The following is a 20,279-nucleotide window of genomic DNA, read 5'->3' on the forward strand; positions in this document are numbered from 1 at the left end:
CTGGGTCTAAATTTTATACAAATCAGAGGAATCTTCACTCACATTACATCCCTGTGTTCTGTCACTTTAGGAATCCCCCCCCACCCCGGGCTGGTACTAGAAGTAAACTGGAGAAAAGTGCCAGAAGTGATAGTGTGGTGAGGCAAATTATCTCCTAAGATTAATCTTCCATTTCCTATTCACATTTTTTATTGCAGAGGATCAGATTCTCCCCTCCCCCCACTTCACTGCCCTGTCAACACATAAATAACCAAACATGGCTGTTCCCATTATGTCTCGTTTTGCCCTCCAAGTATAAAAATTGCCCTCTGGACACCTAGAACAAGAATATCTGGTAGGAAAAAATAAAGGTACAAATAGCTGTCTCAGGACCTGGACCTGGGATGGCTACCCCGGCAACACCTCACCCTCTCTTGGCAACTTCTGCGAAGCAGTCAAAGCGGGCCCTCTGCCAGCCCATCCACCCATTTGAACATATCCATCCCTATTTTTGCCTGTAGCAGTGCCCCTACTATCCTGGGGCCTCAGACAACCAGCGCTCCCCTCTCCCATAATTCCCTGTGGTGGCAGATCGCATATGCCGTAACACCAGTCTGAACCCAGGTAATTTGAATGAGAGTAAAGATCTGTCCCCGGTCCTGGTGTTTCCCCCCTCTGCCCACCCAGCAATGCCTCCCTGGAAACATGGAGCATTGGAATTTCCTTTGGATCATTAAAGGCTCTCCTGGAGAGGACGGAGTTGCTACGCAAAGGTTCTATCCTTATCCAGGGAGGGCATGTCTGGGGCATGAGGCATGGCCCCTGAGGGGCGGTGGTCTGGGTTCTTTGAACCCATTGGCTCAGTGGTGTTTCCACCCCTGCTTGTGACTGGTGATCCCTCAAGTATACCCTGATTAATGACCTGCCAGGGCTGTCATGTGTCAGCAGTTGTTTTCTGGTTGGAGTTTTCCCATGTCCCTTTACTTAAAATTCCTTTCCTCCCCTCCCACTTTTTTTTTAAATTTTAGGAGAAGCATTTGTGTACCAGGAAGAACTTGGTTTCATGTAGATTTGGAGCCAGCATGGTGTAGTGGCTAGAGTGCTGGACTAGGACTGGAGAGACCTGAGTTCAAATCCCCATTCAGCCATGATACTAGCTGGGTAACTCTGGGCCAGTCACTTCTCTCTCACCCTAACCCACTTCACAGGGTTGTTGTGAGGAGAAACCTAAGTATGTAGTACACCGCTCTGGGCTCCTTGGAGGAAGAGTGGGATATAAAATGTAAAAATAAATAGATATAAACAAACAAACAAACAAACAAATAAAGTTTATAACCAACTTGCCCTGCAGAAGGATAGGAAAGCACATGTGATACACTGATTTCTGTTCATTTGCATGACTCTAGTTTGTGCTTGAGAGTAGATGGGAAGGCTACAAAATCAAATAAGTTAACTAGAGAGTTGAAGAAAAGAGAGATCAGGCTGGCCTTGACACACTATTGGAAACATCTCTTGGTTTCAATTTCTTAGCACTAATGTAAGAAATATTGGGCTTTCCATGAGGTTGCATCCAGTCTCTCATCTGAGGCACAGTTCCAGCTCATGGGTACAATTAAGTTTCATTCACCATGTAATCCCCAATTTAGTGCAAAAGCAGTGGAGCCACCTAGAAAATGAGACCGGAAAGAGCATGTTCTCTTTTCTGCCTTCATACTGCTTACATTAAACATTTTGCTGGTTCCAATTTAGCACCAGTCTGGCTTGTAGTATAAAACAAATTGGAGGACTTGTCAACATTTTTATATTTTTCTGAAATAAGTGTGTATAGCAAGTGCAGATCTAAATCATTAAACGGGCTTTTGAAAAAATTTCAGCTGTCTTTGAGTAGACAGGATTGAGTGTAGTTTAATTTCTTATTTTCCTTTCAAATAGGAAATTTTTGAGGAAATGTTCTATAGCTATGGCTGAATCCTGATTGTTTAGTAAGTGCCTGTCAGTTTCTGCCTTTGATATGTTAATATGACTAAGGGTTTTCCCAGAATTCTCTCTGAGTGGCAGTCCTGTGCTCGGGTGGTCGGAGTAGATTGGGAAATTTCACTGTTGCCTTTGGCTTTACCCAGCTCCCCTGCCAATCAGAGCACGCCACCCATAAACTGCCTGCCAATCACATGTCAGTTTTAAAGGAGGTCTCAGTCAGCTGGGGTAACTTGAATTTCTGACAATGTAATTATGGCCCTTGCATCCACAGTAGAAGCCTGAATAGGATGGAGAGATTTTTATTGATTGTTCAGGAGGGAAATTTATCAATGTCTCTGGCTCAGTTCATACGTATTCCCTGAGAAACTCCCTTGACAAGCTTCCAAAGAGAAATCTGGATAGGTGGCCTTGGCCATATCTTTGTCCTTTCCATCAAAATTGATTTAGACTGGTTGAGGTCCCTAAAAGAACATGCAGAATTTTTGCCAGTGCAAGGCTTTGTTCCATGGAGAGTATGCAAAAAGTACTACAGTGATATGCTGCATGAGAAACAAATCTATCACATTCTTATTAGGGCTGGAATGGGGAAAATATGTGAAGTGTGTGGCATATCTTTGCCCTTAGAAGCCAAAGGGCTTCTGTACTGGGATATGAGCATGGCCTTAGTGGTTCAGGAAACCACACGACCCTTTCCTACTATTCTTCCACCATTCTGCTTGTCTGTATCTCTTCACCCTTCACTCTGTCCTTCTATGCCCTGTGCTCCTTTCTTTTGCTCTCTGAAGGATCATTCTAAAGTCTTTGAGGAAAATCGGAATCTTGGGAACAGAAAAGTGCAAAACAGATGAAATTCTGAGCCCAGTTTACAGATAATACCAGGTTCTTTTGATTTCTCTGAGCTGCTGCTGCTTCTAAAAGGATGTATTGATTGGGGCAAAATCCATATATGATGCATGAAAGCAAATGAACACAATATAAAGATACAACAGTTAAAACTTGGTAGGAAGGATATAGTTTCTTTTTATATTAGTGCTTCAATGGAAACTGCTGCGTAAAATCAAGCACGAATCCTTAGTAGTTTCAAACATCTGAAAATGTGGGCTGAGCTGAGTTCCTGTGGAAATGTCATTGTGTATGTAATGCCATGTAGTTTTTAGCAGATCAAAGAGTTGGGAGCTTAGGTATTCCAAGTTCTAGGCTTTTGTCTCTTCACCATAGAATTATCAATCTTCTTTACTCCACTTTTTTTCACCAATTCCCCTGCATAATGACTGACACTAAGCTCCTGAAGATATAGGCAACAGATCTTAACATTTGGATGATCATCTTGCCCTACTTTCATGTTCCTGAAAGCACATATTCTCTCTCTTATTCACTAGCAGCTCATAAGATTAACTGGCAATAATAGAAAATGTGAGCAGCTGCTGATGAGTATATACAGTACTTAAGCTCTTACATACCATTGCATCTTCTTCCCTTCCATAGCACTGCAATTTGAATGATAGATTCATTGCATTGTGAATTGCATCTTATCAGGCGAGCACCCTGATGTTCAATATTTGTGCCTTATTGGCTGGCCGCATACTTGCAACACATCTAACATATATAATCTCCAAGTTTGTGGTATGGGTTGGTTGACCACTCTCCAAAACCCATATTTCCTTCCAGGGCATTGAAAGGTTTGAAAACATCAGACCTGATGTACATGCCATCACTCTACAGAATCTGAGTTACCCTTAAACTTCCACTTAAATGTGATTGTTTTCAGTGGAGGGCCTGGCCTCTGCTAGCTGCCTGTCTTTCTCATATTCTGCTGTTGTCTTTCAGGTCCCCACCTTCCTTCCTTTTAGGGATGTGCATGAAACAGATGTTTTGAGCTTGAAATGAAATGCAAAACTGCCAAAACGTTTCATCAAAACAGCGATCGAGCCAGCTATTTCAACTAAACAACTCAAAACATGTTGAGTACTTCAGCCATAGTGAACAATGGGGAAATGTGAAACAACCCATTGTTCCCCATGGATAACTGCTAGGGACTCTAAATGGCCTATATTGAGTTGAAATGTTTCACTGTCGAAATGTTCTGCACATCCCTGCTTCTTTTCACAATGCTAAAGTTGACCAGTGGCATCTACTGGCTGTCTAAGCAATTCACCAAACTACAGTTAAACATACATATGCCCACTTTGGCTGCATCCACATGTATTGCAGAACCATGGGTCCAATTGACCCCTCCCCGCGTGGTTACCTGTCGCATTCAGATATTACTGGTGGGACCTCTACTGCAGTCAGGGAGACTGCAGAGAAGAGGGGGAACTGGCTATGTGGGCTTCCTTCTGGGATGAAGGACAGCCCTGCCAGTGTAACATGCTTTGTAAGCTATTAATGTAGTTTCACCTTTTTGAGACAAAAATCTACATATCTCTTTTCTTACCTTTTGTGATTTGTGAGACACAAACCTTCAAAATCTATAGTGTTCCTTTTGAAACCTAAAGGCTTCAGGTTTTTGTAACCTAAGTGGGTTTGTGGATCTACTCCTATACTTCCATGGCCACGGGGTCAGTGTTCTTTATTGGGACCAGTAGACAAATACACATATCTCTTAGCCATTTGCCGAATTCTGTGGAAGAATCTCTTCAGAAAGTTATAACTCTTTCCAATTCTCAACACTAATTAAACAAGAAAGTGAAGAGTAAGATTTATAATTGTTCTTGGAATTTTTTCCACAACATCTTGATTAATCTATGGATATTTAAGCAGTTATCCCATTTCTAGGAGATTAGTATGGTGAGAAAAAAGAAAGGCAGGTTGATGAGAGTTGATATTGAACTGCAGCTGTTGGGGAAAAAAAGTTTTGATTTGCAGTAGGAAATCTTACTTTCCTGCAGTAGGTCTGCTCTCCTCCTCCTGAAACATGCTGTCTTTGATACTAGGAAGCTTCAGGGAGTTTCACTTAAGAAGCTCTCAGTAACGGAGGACACTGCAGTTTCCTTGGTACCAAATAGCAATGAGGAATAGATTCATTCTTCATGTCCAGAGGACTTAGTCATTATAAATAAGCAAAGACTTGGTACTTGAGGGTACATATGAGAAGCTTTCACACACAGTCAACCAGCATATAAGTGACTGAGAAAAGTCTGCTTTGCGTCAACAAGCTACCCACACAGAGAATTTGGCCTGAAGAAGTATATGGGGGTGGATCCAATTTTTTTAACTTTAGGCAAAGAACAGCTCCTTATTTATAGAAGTTGTAGAGTAGTAAAGCCAGAACTCCTTGATATTCCAGCTATCCTGATACATCTGATATATTCAAACTAGAGGTGAGAAGGAATAAAGAGAAGGTCCAGTTTGTTTTTGGATAGCAGCAATTTGGTGTCAGAACTTTGCCAGATTTAGTCTCCGGGACATCCCAAAGAGACCATTTTACTCCAGTTTTAAAAGAACTACACTGGCTACCAACTGGTTTCCAGGCAAAATACGAAGTGTTGCTTATTATCTATAAAGCCTTTAATGGCTTGGGCCCAAGGTAATAATGAAGAGAATACCTTCTTCATTATGAAACTTGCAACCTATTAAGATCTTCCGGGGCAGTTTTTCTGCGGGTGCTGCCAGCTCGTATGGTGGCAACTCAAAGGCAAGCCTTCTTTGTAGATGCCCCAGGGCTGTGGAATGCACTTCTTGCTGAGCTTAGAGCAGCTCCATCCCTGTTGGCTTTTAGGAAACAACTAAAGACTCATCTCTTCAGACAAGTTTTTTTTAGTTGTTTGGTAGTTTTAATGGTTATTTTAATTTTTTAAAACTTTCTTGGTTTTATTGCTGTAAACCACCTAGAAACTTTAGGTGGTATACAAATATGTTAAATATATTAAATAATTTTTTTAAAAAAAATTGGACTCTGACCTGGAGGAGGTTAAGCACGCCTCAGCTACTGTCTGAGGTCCAATGGAAGCTGCCTAGATCCAACAGACCCTAAGCAGTCAGGGCTTGTCACTCTCTCAGAGGAGCCCTGACACCCAGTACCCCGCAGTGAAGTTCCTGTACTAGCCCTAGAGCCCCCTCCATTGATCTCAGGAGTGAGGTGATGCCCTGCCAGGGCTGAACTCCAACACCAGAGACAAAGTGCTTGCCTAAATGCTTGAGGCTTTCCTCCCTCCTAGTGAACCTACACAGGAGAAGGCCAGCTCAGGCACCTGCCTTAGATCAGAGCGAGCCTGAGCTCCAGGAAGGGGCAGGGTTCGTGGTGGCTACACAATCCCTTCATTGCAACTAGCTTTTGCTGGATCAAAAGCTCTTTCTTCTCTCTCTTGCCTCTAGCTGCTGCTAGAGTTGGGTACAACATAATTTCTGCTGCTAGAGTTGGGCCTGAGTCAAACATAATTTCTCTGTAGCTGTTTGGTGCAAAGCTGGAAGGAACATGTACTTGTTTAATAGCAACTTTGCCAACCAGAGCTAGATCTGGATTAGAAAAACCGGCATCTGTAGCTAGAGCTGTATTTCTAGAAGTGATGAAGTCATAGTTGATGGGAAGTATTTTCTCTGGATGTGCTGGGGGTGGGGGGAAACTAGAATTCCTTGAAAATTGAAATATACGCAATACTTTTCTCATTAGAGCTAAACTTAAGGACGCAAAATGCAATAAATAGAACTTAGAGCATAAAATGTGCTGTTTAGTATATTTCTGATATTCTAAAGTGTTGCATGCCTTAGCTTTATTTGAAAAATAATTAAAATTATACTCAGTCTTGTAGATGAAGCAACAGCTTGCTGCTTCTGAAGGTAGACAAATATAGTTGAGTTTCTGGGAAAGAATTAATCTTGGGGAATCCCTGACTCTGAATTTCCTGCACTGAGCAGAGGGTTGGACTAGATGATGTATAAGGATACCTCCAATCCTATGCTAAAAAAAAAAATCTGAGCTGGATGGGCGAGAACATTTTTTTTTTTTTAAAAGAATGTTTAGAAAGAAACTCTTGACTTGTGGAGAGATCCCTTAAAGCCCCAAATTCAGATTTTTTGAGGGTATGTTTTCCTTCTTTTCAGTTATATTGATACCAAAGCTTTTAAATGGATGCTGCTCTAGGTAAACCTTAAAAATTCTTTCTTTTTGTGGTGGACTTTGTGCTGGGAAAGATGGCCTTAGAACAGGAAGAGCTGATGAAAATGCTTTTGGAATACAGCTGGAATACAAGAAATGCATTCTGTCTATAATATATAGAGCCCATGCTATTTTTCTTGTTCCCATTGATAGAAGTGTTGGATCTAAAATAGTCCACTTGGCTGTGGAAGAGTTGTTTTCCCAAACAGCACTTAATTATTCATTTTTAAATTATTAACTGAGGAGTTGTTCTGAGCCATCCATATTTTAGCACTTGAGAGTGATTCTAGCGGCAGGCCTCTTGGTAAAAAATAGCTTTATTGAATTTAGTTTGTCTTGCTTTTGACAATATTGGCCATTCTTTTATGAACAATAGAATCTAGTTGGGCATTATTCACTGGTAGAGTTATTTTGCTGCAGTCTGTAAAAATTTGGAAACAATTATAATGGTGTCTGATAATTTGGCATAAACCATCTGTGTAGTGACAGCCTTTTGGAGAATGTTCCAAGCTGCATTTGCTGTATTGCCTTGCATGGGACAAGCTAAGGACCTGCTGTCTGGAAAACTATTGGACATAACATTTGCCCCTCCAGACCTTTCTGTCCTGAAGTTTCCTCCTAGTGGGTTTCTAGATTATAGTCCCAGTTCTCTGAGCCAATTTCAAACAAAATTTGGCACTAGCAGGGTTTTGGTTTTTTTATTTTAAGAAATCCATCTCCTCTTTCTGAGGAGGTGGAACTGAATAGCGGTTTCTCCAGGGGGATTTAGCATAACTAAAATGGCTTGGAAAGCTACTTCAGCACTTATTAGTCACTCTTAGTTGGCATAGAACTTTCATCTAATGAACTCGTAATGCATGAAAGCTGAGAAAGTTGGTTGTATATGTATTCTGCTTCTGGAATTATCCTACTATTATCCTACAGTCCTACAATAGCCCCTTGGTATACAGAAGAACTACAGGGGCTGAAGTAGCAAGGTAGATGGCTAGAATGCAAGTGGAGAAAGACTTGGCTCGAATCTGATAGATTACAACACATAGCACATTTGAAGACCTATGCTCTTGCAATGGATGAGGCAAAGAAGCAGTTCTTTTCTGCCTGCATTGCTTCTGCAAGCTTATGTCCAGCAGAGTTGTCTAGGCTTGTGAGAGGGCTAGTAAATGCCCCTCCTCCCCTGAATGATGACTTGGATCCAGCAGTTACCCACTGTGACATTTTAAATGATTTTTTTGCGGACAAAATCTCTCATATTCGAGCTGGACTACACTCTACAGTTCCTGCAGAGTCTCCTGTGGAGGTGTCCAGCAGCAACTCTTATGTGGTTAAATTGGATCAATTTCAGTTTGTGACTCCCAAGGATGTGGACAAAATACTTGGGACACTTTACCTTACCACCTGTCCTCTTGTCCCTTGTCCAACATGACTTATACGATGTAGCAGGGAGTTTACTGGAGAGGGTCTTATAATCAATGCTTCTCTGAGGCATTGATTATAAGGAGGCAATTATTAGATCACTTTTGAAGGAAACTACACTGGATCCCTCAGAATTAGGCAATTATAGGCCTGTCTCCAACCTCCCATGGTTGGACAAGGTGAATAAGAGGCTGGTGGAGTCTTGGCTCCAGGCAGTCTTGGAAGAAGTGGTTATCTGGACCCATTTCAAACTGGATTTTGGGCAGGCAGGGGAGTTGAGATGACCTTGGGCCTGCTGGATGATCTCAAATTAGGAATTGATGGGGGGAATATGACTCTGTTGCTCCTTTTGGATCTCCTGGCAGCTTTCAATGCCATAGACAATGGTATTCTTTTGGAACACCTGAAAGAACTGGGAGTGGGAGGCACGGCTTTGTAGTGGTTCTGATTCTGCCTCTTGGGTAGGTTCCAGATGGTGTCGCTTGGAGACTGTTCCTCTTCAAAACAAGAGCTCCGGTATGGAGTCCCACAAAGCTCTATACTGTCTCCAATACTTTTAAACATCTACATGAAACTGTAGGGAGAGATCATCAGGGGATTTGGTGCAGGATATTATCAATATGCTGATGGCACCCAAATCTATTTCTCCATGTCAGCTTCATCGGGAAATGACCTAACTTCCCTAAATGTCTGCCTGGAGGTGATAATGGGCTGGATGAGGGAGAACAAATGGAGGCTCAATCCAAGCAAGACCGAGATACTCATTGTGGGAGGTCAAGACTTAGGAAGTGGTTTAGATCTGCCTGTTCTGGATGGGGTTTTACTTCTGGACTGAAACCTCTCCCTGATTTCTCAGGTTGAGGCATTGGCCAGGAGTGCTTTCTATTACTTTTGGCTGATTCTCCAGCTTCCAGGCATAGAGGGAGGCTAGCAGTGGCTCGGGTTCAGTCTGCTGCTGTGGGCCCCGTAGCCCCGCCCCCTGTGTCAGCGTCTGATATCAGACGCAGAGAGCAGTTAGACACATGTAGTTTGACTCCCAAATGGAGCCACACGGCCCCATTTGGGAGCTAAATCCAGCCAGTGCTGCGTTCGCTGCATGGCCAGGAGCAACTGTCCCTGCCTTTAAAATGCAGGGAGAGCCACTCCGGCTGCACTGTGAACACAGCACTGGCTGATGTAGCTCCCAAATGGGGCTGCACAGCCCCATTTGGGAGCTAAACGATGCCCCACCCCACATCTGACATCCAATGCGGGGGCATGTCTGGGTGCGAGGTGCAGCCCCTGGGAGGTGGTGGCCCAGGTACTTTGAACCCATCCATTAAATGGTGGCTCCGCCCTTGCCAGCTATGTCCATTTCTGGAGATAAACAACCTTAACACAGTGGTGCGTATACTGGTAACATCCAGGCTGGACTGCTGCAATGCGATCTACGCTGGGCTGCCTTTATATGTAGTTCAGAAACCACAGTTAGTACAGAATGCAGCAGCCAGTTTGGTCTCAGGGGTTGCCCAAAGAGATCACATTACACCCCTTTTAAAAGAACTACACGGGCTGCCAAAATGTTTCTGATTGAAATATGAAGTGCTGGTTATTACCTATAAAGCCCTAAATGGCTTGGGTCTGAGGTATTTAAGAGAACACCTCCTTCTTCATAAACTCCTCCAGCTATTAAGATCATCTGGGGCGGTCTGGTTGTGGTTGCCACCGCAGTCATCTTTTTTCTAAACTAAAAAGCCCCAGGTGTTGTAGTCTTGCCTCATAAGAAAGGTGCTCTAGGCCCCTGATCATCTTGGTTGCCCTCTTCTGTACCTTCTCCAGTTCAACAATGTCCTTTTTAAGATGTGGTGACCAGAACTGTACGCAGTACTCCAAGTGTGGTCGCACCATAGTTTTGTATAAGGGCATTATAATGTTAGCCGTTTTATTTTCAATCCCCTTTCTAATGATCCCTATCATGGAATTTGCCTTTTTCACAGCTGCCGCACATTGAGTCGACACTTTCAATGAGCTGTCAACCACAACCCCAAGATCCCTCTCCTGGTCTGTCACCGACAGCTCGGATCCCATCAGCATATACTTGAAGTTGGGGTTTTTCGTCCCAATGTGCATCACTTTACACTTGCTAACATTGAACCGCATTTGCCATTTTGTCGCCCACTCCCCCAGTTTGGAGAGATCCTTTTGGAGCTGCTGACAATCCGTTTTGGATTTCAACACCCGGAAGAGTTTGGTATCATCTGCAAATCTGGCCACATTGCTGCTTACCCCTGCTTCTAGATTATTTATGAATAAATTAAAAAGCACCGGTCCCAGTACAGATCCCTGGGGGACCTCACTTCTTACTTCCCTCCATTGTGAAAACTCTCCATTTATACCTACCCTCTGTTTCCTGTCTTTCCACCAGTTATCAATCCACACATGTACTTGTCGCTTTATCCCATGACAGCTAAGTTTCCTCAGGAGTCTTTGATGAGGAACTTTGTCAAAAGCTTTTTGGAAGTCCAGGTAGACTATGTCAACTGGATCACCTCAATCCACACACTTATTGACACTCTCAAAGAAGTCCAAACGGTTGGTGAGGCAAGATTTACCTTTGCGGAAGCCATGCTGGCTCACTCCCAGCAGGGCCTGTTCTTCTAGGTGCTTTACAATTTTATCCGTGAGGATGCTTTCCATCAATTTGCCTGGAACGGACGTTAGGCTAACCGGCCTGTAATTTCCCGGATCGCCCCTGGATCCCTTTTTGAAAATCGGTGTTACATTTGCTACTCTCCAGTCCTCTGGTACAGAGCCCGATTTCAGGGATAAGTTAAATATTTTAGCAAGGAGGTCGGCAATTTCACATTTGAGTTCTTTGCGGACTCTTGGATGGATGCCATCCAGCCCTGGTGATTTGTTAGCTTTCAATTTTTCCAGACAGTTTAGAAGATAATCCCTTGTCACTTCTATCAGACTCAGCTCTCTAGCCTCCATCCTTAAAAAGCCTGGTTCAGGAACAGGTATATGCTCAGTTTTTATTTGTATTTTTAAAATGCTTGAATCATGTTAATGATTTAACAGTGTGCGTGTGTGGTTTTTGTAAAAAGATTGTGAACTGCCCAGGGACTTCTGTATGGGGCAGTATAGAAATGTACTAAATGAAGAGAATAATGTCCACCCACACGGTGATAACTCCTTCACTCAGCCTGCTTGGGCACCCAGGGCTGGCCTCAGAGTAGGGATGGGGAGGGGTTATTCTCCACCCTGGGTCTCCTCCATCCCAAACTGTTTATTCTTTGTACTGACCCCTCTCCGCAGGACCCAACACTCACCATTCGCCTGCCACTCATCCCTGGCAGGCTCCTTAAATGCCCCCTCACAGGCTGTGTACCTCCCACCTCCAATTAGGGGGCCAGTCTCCCTCTAGATTAGTCTCTCCATCCTCCCTCTTCCTCCCTCCTCCCCCGAGCCCCCTCCCCTCAGGAGGCACGCCAATGATGTCATTCCTGCGCACCTCCCTCGATGCTCTCCGCGGCCCCAGCTTGCCTAGCCTCACTTCCCTCTTGGAAGCGCTGTTCGGTGGAGAGGATGGACAGCCGGCGGGACCTGTCAGTGTGCCGTTCTCCACTTTCATTGGCAATGAACTCAGTGCATTGTGGGAATCCCCTAGGAATCATGCGCTCTCGACACCTGGCTGTGTGTGCTTGGGCTGCAGAGAGTCCGAGCACCCACATAACCCTGGCTAAAGCCAGGGTTGAAGATAGGATTAGGCAGGCAGGCAGCCTAGGACAGGCTGGGCTGCCCTAGCCTGGGCTATGCTGCTCGTGTGAATAGCCCCCCCCCGTCTGTGTGTGTGTGTGTGTGTGTGTGTTTGCCCTATCACTCTTAAGAAATTTCCCTAAGCCTTTGGTTTAACCTGTTAATCTTCATGCCCAACTATCTCCCAGTTTGCATTTTATTTACATGCATCCTCTGCCACCTTGTCTCTCCCTTCCTTCCCCCTCCTCTGTTGTTTTTGCCACTAGTATATTGAATTTGTAAGCTGTTCAGAAGCAGGGGCTTCTTCTTCTTCTTTTTGGTAATGAAACTCTATAAGTGACATATGCCTTAATGGTATCGCACACATTATCATGTCAAGATGAGGAACTCCCTAAAATGTTTTATCAACGCACACCCCCCCGCCCCCGACCAGATACTTTAAACTGGCTCTGACTACAGTACTTATTTACATGCATAAAGTCTGCAACAGAGAATGTTAGAATATTTTGTCTGTTGCATTAAGTTGTCTCAAAGGTATTGACTTACATAGTTTGAGTGGATCATTGCTTTCTCTGTTTCTACATCACCCTTCTCTGTTGGCCCCCAAATGCTTGAGGGTTTTTTCTTTGTTTTGTTCTCCATTATCATTTTGGTGTGCATGGAAGAAAAATGAGTGTGCTATACACAGTGTGTTAACTGGCCTTAAGTTTAAAACAATAGAGGGCAGAATAAATTATTTACAGGGATGATTCATATTGATACATTTGCCTTACCATTACTAAAAGGAGAAGGAAAAAAGGAGTAGCTGTTGAAGGAAACTGTCTATAGAAACCATTTCCCATTTCTGCAAATGTTGCCACAGAGTCAGAGCATATTCATACTTTAGTATTTAGACTCTGGTACCCGAGTAAGTTGCAAAACATATTAATAATGCCATCAATTGTGAATTATACATATGCACTTTAAAGGCTGGGTTTTAAAACATTGTAATGTCCACGGACAAGGCAATTGGAAAAAGAGTAGACCCTGACTTCCATGTTTCAGATAGTGGAACCAGGCAGATGCACTGATTACCATTGATGGCCTTTCTCCTCTTACACAGAGCGACATCTGTATGGCAGTTCATTTTATTTAACATGTTGAAATGAGCAAAATTGAACTTGCCTCAAATTGCCACCAGAGTTTTGCCCAGTAAAAGAATTGTTGTTTGTGGAACCACCATCTCTCTACCCAAAGCTGTATTTTCAAATATTTGTGTAACTACAGATTTTTATCCTTGGATTTTCTGAAAACAATTGTTGGTTAGGATCAGAGACAGTGAGTGAGCCTAGACTGAACAAGCCTGTGAGAGACAGCTGGTCTTGTGGAAACAAGCATTACTTGTCTCCTTAATTAAGCAGGGTCTACCCTGGTTGCATCTGAATGGGAGACTAGAAGTGTAAGCCCTGTAAGACATTCCCCTCAGGGGATGGAGCCACTCTGGGAAGAGCAGAAGGTTTCAAGTTCCCTTCCTGCCTTCTCCAAGACAGGGCTGAGAGAGATTCCTACCTGCAACCCTGGAGAAGCCACTGCCAGTCTGTGAAGACAATACTGAGCTAGATAGACCAATGGTCTGACTCAGTATATGGCAGCTTCCTATGTTCTTAAGTCATGCCACCTTTTCCCAAGTTAATTGTTCTGTTCACTGTATCACACTGGCTCTGTGGGTATGTTTTCAGGCAGGGTTTTCAAAGGATGGATGGTAGTTATGATAGACTGGATAAAGTGACCCAGATCCAGGGATCTGGGATTATAGCAGCATTACCATCTTGACAGGCAATTTGAGTAGGGCAGAAGTTCCTCTAGTATTAGTTATGTTTTCTTCTTCCTCAGCTGCCTTTTGCACTTGCTTCAGGGCAGATCAATATGCAGGAGAGCATTTTCTCTCACCAATTTCTCTGGCTAGATAAAGTGAGCATGCTTAACCTAGAGATAGGCGAGAGCTCCCCCAGATTCTGTTTGGAATGGACCAAGAACTGACAGCAAAAGTAGAAAGTGCTTGGAGTATAAAACAACAACCCTTAATCTAAACCTCCTGACAGTTCGAAATTTGCATAGAATTGCTGCTTCTCATAAACCCTTTATCTGTGGTGGCTGTTCCTCTGACAGCACTTTTTCTCTTCTTCCTCTTCCCCTCCTTCAAAAAAATGGTTTGCCCCATAAAGCCTCACCTGTATGGTTTTATTAGAACTAAAGCCATCTCTTATGTGAGCGTTTGCATATTAAGCACCTCCCCTTTATCCAGTCTTGGATAAAGATTGGTCACTTTGTTCAGTCTATCACGACCATCCTTCCTTCCTTTGAAATCCCTGCCTGAAAACATGTTTATTACATAACTAAAATAATTTTCACTTTGCTTGCTGTTGATTTGAAATAATCTGAGAAGAAATTTAAACATTTACTTTTTATGAGAGAAAGATACCTGACAGCCCCTGGTAGTATCCCCCCCCCACCCATACATTTATATAGGTTTAAGTTTTATATTGTAGGTTGTATCCCGAAAGTGACAGTCACATACCTGAAGTTGGCAGCAGAGCCCAATGACACAAAGTTAGTTCTGGTGGAGTCTGTGGACTGGAAACCTGGAGATGAAGTTGTTGTATGTGGAGGAGGGCTTGGAGGTGCTGAGGAGCAGGAAGAATTAGTCATCGTCAAGACCGTAAATGGCACAGAACTCTATATTATGTCTCCACTCAGGTATTTATACTTATGGCAAATAAACCCTATGATAGTAAGTTGCTGCTGATTCGGATTTTTATTATTTGTAGTTATGAAACTTCCATAGAAAACATTTTAATATGCTAAGTAGTTTATTAAATTATTGTTATTATTGAGTTACATTTCTACACTGCACAACAGGATTTTGATGGTGTGGTGGAGATTTGTGTGGAGCTCTTTCACATAAGTGGTTTGCCGTAGGCAGCTGCACTTATGTGGTTGCAGTACGATGCAGGCAGCTACTTATGTAGGTGGTTGCACATGTAAGTTAGAGATGCGTTTGGGAGGAGAGGGAAATATGCTTTGCATGTGCTCAGAAATGCTCACCTTAATTATTACATTGTGCAATCTGGAACTCAGCACTGGTGCTAAAAATAAGACCCAAGGTTGAATTGTGCCTCAAATTAAAGTTTCACACAGACCTAATACTTTAGGGAAAAACTAGAATGACTTAACTTTAATCATTTCATTGACCTAGTGTGCTTGCCAGGTCGATACATACATTGGCTCTCTTTAGAGTCAATGGAAGCTCCCCCCCCCCCCGGGAAATTGTCTGCTGGTGGCGCAAGGAAGATGAGCAGTATGGATCTGGACCATGATGGGGGAGATTTAAAACCTCCCCCTCGCATGCTCTTTACAAAAGAAAAAGCAAGTACGCTCGGTGAAGAATGTGTTCAGTCACATCTAATGTCGATCTCTGTTCCTGTCTGTGAATTGGAGATATAAGGTCTGTGGAGCTGCTTGTGTGCATTCCTCTGTTTTCTACAGGTATCCTCATGGTGTTTCTGAAGAAGAGGTGTTTGGAGAGCGGCTTGCTTTCAGAGCAGTTGTGGCAGTCCTCAGCAGGAATGTGGTAATCCAAGGAAATTTCACAAGTGAGAGGCTTTCCCACTTGAAGCAGTGCAAAGAAGCGGGCATTTCAGGAGGTGAGAAAATGAGAGTATGTGTTTCTTTTGCAGGAATCTTTCCTTTTGAGAATGGTTTCTAAGCAGAATAACTTAAAAGCACCTGTACTTCAGGAAAATGAATATTATCTTGTTAGTGTGTGACACTCAAATATTACTGGCTGAGTGAACCGAGGCCTTCATTTTAAACGTATACATTTCTTTTTCTGTGTGTAATTTGATATGCAATTAAAGTTGGTGGACATGTGAGCACATAATTCTATATTTCAAGTTTACATATTAGCCTGTTCCACTCTTTTGTCTCCCGGCAGAGATGAACAGGAAATATATTCCTTGCTGTATCTCAAAAACTGAGTTCACTTGCAGGAAAAAAAAGTTTCAGATGAATAACATCAAAAAGAAAATATGAGAGCGAGTGAGTGGGGGGTTCAGCTACTATTTTGTAGAGAGGCCTCTTGATCCAGGTGATTTTTTTGTTGGGCTTGTGAGGTTAACTTGATTTGTTCATAAATACACTATTGTTTCAAGCCTTCTTTAGGGATGTGGAAACAGGAGAGCATTGCACAGGGTCTGGGGAAGGTTTTTTCTACCTCTCCCTTCTTGCCCTGATGTGCTGTTCCACAATGCAGTGGCAGTCACTTAGGAAGACTCCAAATCCCAAGGGCCACCAAGCCTTTCCTCTGTCACCCTAGAACTGTTTGTCAGGGTGAGAAAGAGAGGAGAGAAGTAACTCCCTGTGTAGCACTACTTTTCTCCTGGTGCACTGCTCTGCAAAAACTGTTGCCCACCTACCACTGAACCAGTAAGTAAAAGGTAAAGGGGCAGAATATTGGAGGGGCTGGCAGGGAGGGTGTTTTGCAGGGAGCTGTTGGGAAGCACTGGTGGGGTGGGAGAGTCACTTCCTGAACCTCCACAATTTGGCTGGGCAAATGATCCACTTTCTTCCTGATTTGGGGCAGGGGGAAGGAACCAAGAAATCTGTGAACCATTCCAAGGTGAGCAGAGGAGAGTTTGCCTATTTGCCTGTCTGAAGGTTTGGTGCCCTGTATGCTACACAACTATCTGGTTGTCTTTCAGAGTTCTCAGAATGTCTGTACAAGAGAAGTGAAAGGAAACTTGGTTCTCGAGACATGGGGGCTGTTGTTGTTGTACAGGCCTACCATGCTGAAGAAAGTTGGCTTCAGGTGGAAGGTGTACAGTTCCGGCATGTGGGTCAAGCATTCCAGAAGCATCTCAGTGCACTGACCATTAATGGAAATGCGCAAATGTCTAGTGAGAGACTAAATTATTATATCTTTACTGGCGTTTTGCTATGAGCAGTTGTTTTGAATTGGTTCCCATTAACATTACAATAATATTTTATTATTTTAAGCCCCCTTGAGTTTACATATGGAAACAGGTGGGAAATGTTTTTTTAAAAATTAATAAACCACCTGGGACGGGAGTATCTGAAGGACTGCCCGCTGCTATATGAACCTGACTGACTGGCAAGATCTGAAAGGATCATCTTTAGGAGACATCATCTTCTGAGGTGACGTGAATTATGGACTAGTGTTGTGCACGAATTGAGATTCGTGCATGATTCAAAGGGGCAAGCTGGGCACCTTCTAAGAGTGAAGAAAGCAGGTCTGTACCTACTCCTCCACTACTCACCGCAGCTTCCTGCTGTGGCATCACGACCCCCAGCACCCCTCTCATGGTGGTGCAGCGCTGCCAGCACATGAGGGATGCTGGGGGGTGCAGCCCCACAGAAGGAAGCTGGGGCGAGTGGCGGAGGAGCAGGTACGGTCTTGCTCTCCTCGCTCTTAAAGATGATTGGAGTGCCCCTTCAAATTGTGCACAAATCTTGATTTGTGCACAACCCTATCATGGATAGGGCTATGATTGGTGGTGGGACTTGATTTGTGAAACTTCCTCTTCAAGGCTATTCAGTATTAGTCTTCTGGTCTTTTGATGTCAAATAAACCCTTGATCTTTCCCCCAGACTTTTAATGTGATTAACTGATCTGGCTTTGAATAATTTATATTTTAGGTTTGAATATTTGTTTCTATATTATATTGTCCATAAATATGTTGTAAGATGCTTCATAAATTACAATTGAAAAGCGGGATATAAAATACAAACAAATAAATAATACAAAGAAGGCAGCATGAAGTTTCCGCTCTATCTAATTCCATAATTCTAATGGTCTTTGTAACTATTTTTTTTCCTTCTAGATTCTTATGTTAAAAACTGTGTTGTCTTTAATTCTTTTGCACGGGGAGTCAGCCTTTCAGGGGTGTCGGAACTCAGGGTGGAAAACAACATTTTTTATAACATTATGGGCCACGGACTTAGAATAAGTAAGTAAATATATGAAAATAGGGTTGAAAGTTAGCATAATAAAGTAATTGCAGACATTAAAAAAAATTAAAAAATTAAAATTAAATTCTCAAAAATAAATAAATGAGAATTTGCTTGGCACTTCTTGGTCCTGTCCCCATTTTATGGTTTTATTTCCAGAAGCTTTATTTTTCCTGTGAGATGAGTACAAAATTGTGTATGAAATCAGAACAGAGTTGATTAAAAGTAACACAGGAATTCAAAGAAATGAAAAATAGAAACCATTTTCTATTTTAAAAGGCATTGTGTTTGTGTGTGTGTATCAAATCTTGCATGCATACATGTAAAATGTTTCTGTGAATTACTGGATATGACCAAAACTTAGTATCTCATTTTTCGTATTCCTGTTCAATAAATGGTTACCTGTTATGTATCTGTAACTGAACAATGAAATCCAGGCTTCATATGTTTGCAAGCAGCATTTGTAAAGGCTAGTTCAAAGGTCACTGCCCCCATCTAAGCACTGCCCAAAAACCTTTTCCCATGGTTAAAACAAAAAAGTGTCTTGCGACATCTTAAAAGACAACCAGTATGTTGTGGCTATAGCCTACATTTATTTACTTTTACATTTCTATCCCACCCTTCCTCCAAGGAGCCCAGAGTGGTGAACATGGTTATGTTTATCCTCATAACAACCCTGTGAGGTAGGTTAGGCTGAGAGACAAGTGTATGGCCCAGAGTCACTCTGTAGGTAGGGATGTGCACGGAACCACGCTGAGTGGCTCGATGGCAGGTGGGGTGGGGTGGTGGTGTCACAATTTAAGTGCGGAGGAGGGTGCACTTACCTCTCCCTCCACTTTCCCCCCGCCGGGGCCCGGTATTTCCCAAGTCCTATGGGGTGGCAGTGTATATCCCTGCCACCTCTTTGCTCTTTGGCCTGAAGTGGCTGGTGCGCATGCAACCTCCCTGCCCCCACCTTCAAACTTTGAACTGCCCAGTTCTCAAACCTGTTCAGAGGCCCATAAAAGGGCCTTCAAACAGGTTTGTGCACATCTCTACCTGTAGGTTTCATGGCTGAACAGGGATTTGAACGGTGGTCTCCACAGTCCTAGTCTAACACTCTAACTACTACACCACCACCTCAGATCAATGAGAAGGTTCCAAGTTCCCCTCCTGGCATCTCCAAGATAGGGCTGAGAGAGATTCCTGCCTGCAACGTTGGAGAAGCCGCTACTGAGACAATACTGAGCTAGATGGACTATGGTTTGACTCAGTATAAGGCAGCTACCTATATGCCTATGTCCCTATGAAGTGGTAGGTAGGTACTGTATGTATGTATTACAGAGAGAAGAGATATTAATAACAAAACTATGCCACCATCTAAGTGTGGCCAAAAGCCCGAGCAGTACAAGAAGCAGTTATAAGGATTTCACCTAACGACACAGTGCATAACCTACGACTACTGTTTATATACTATTTTTCAGCATAGAAGTTCTCAAAGTGGTTCACACAGAAGATGAATAAGAGGATGGTTCCCTGTCCCCAGAGAGTTCACAATCTAAAATTATACAAATTATAGCACTTAGTATAAACGTGGACAGCATCCCATGGCAGTGCCCCACTTCTTGACAAGAGGGAAAGACTGGTGTTGGTGTGCAATTGCTGTAGATGTTTCAGTAGCCGACACATGCAGGAAGAATATTTTATACGTTCCCACTGCTGCATGGGACGTCACCCATGTGGAGCAGCTTTTGGGTGGCACATTGAACTGAATCAGGACTTTGGATATGTTAACGGAGATCTTTCTGTGAGCCCCTGCTTTGTTATGGATATAAAAATGCATGCTTGTTTTCTAGTTTCATAGTGTAAAATGAGAACTTCACTTTTGGATCAGCAGTATCCAAACGCGCAGGAGCTGGGCTTTTAATGCTGGCACAAGGGAATGCATAATCTTCTGGGGTTAGTATTGCCAGTATGACCTGCCTTCTGCCCTTGAAACAGCAGTGGCCATCAGAACTGCTTCAGCAGCACTAGCAGGCCCTTGAGCCATGTCTTACATTCCCTCAGTCTTGGCCTGCCTAGCAATAAAAAA

The 20,279-nt window shown here is 43.1% G+C and overlaps 1 protein-coding gene across 1 annotated transcript in view; it reads left to right on the top strand.

Annotated features, from left to right (window-relative positions):
• The window catches only part of PKHD1 (PKHD1 ciliary IPT domain containing fibrocystin/polyductin), a 436,391-nt gene that overhangs the window by 201,420 nt on the left and 214,692 nt on the right, over window positions 1-20,279 (top strand). Inside the window, exons 32-35 of the mRNA XM_053273219.1 lie at window positions 14,731-14,938; window positions 15,728-15,885; window positions 16,942-17,136; window positions 18,082-18,207. Coding sequence (XP_053129194.1) covers window positions 14,731-14,938; window positions 15,728-15,885; window positions 16,942-17,136; window positions 18,082-18,207 — 687 coding nt within the window. The remainder of the gene's footprint in view (window positions 1-14,730; window positions 14,939-15,727; window positions 15,886-16,941; window positions 17,137-18,081; window positions 18,208-20,279) is intronic.

Source organism: Hemicordylus capensis, chromosome 1 (assembly GCF_027244095.1).
Source record: "Hemicordylus capensis ecotype Gifberg chromosome 1, rHemCap1.1.pri, whole genome shotgun sequence".
Lineage (NCBI taxonomy): Eukaryota > Metazoa > Chordata > Lepidosauria > Squamata > Cordylidae > Hemicordylus > Hemicordylus capensis.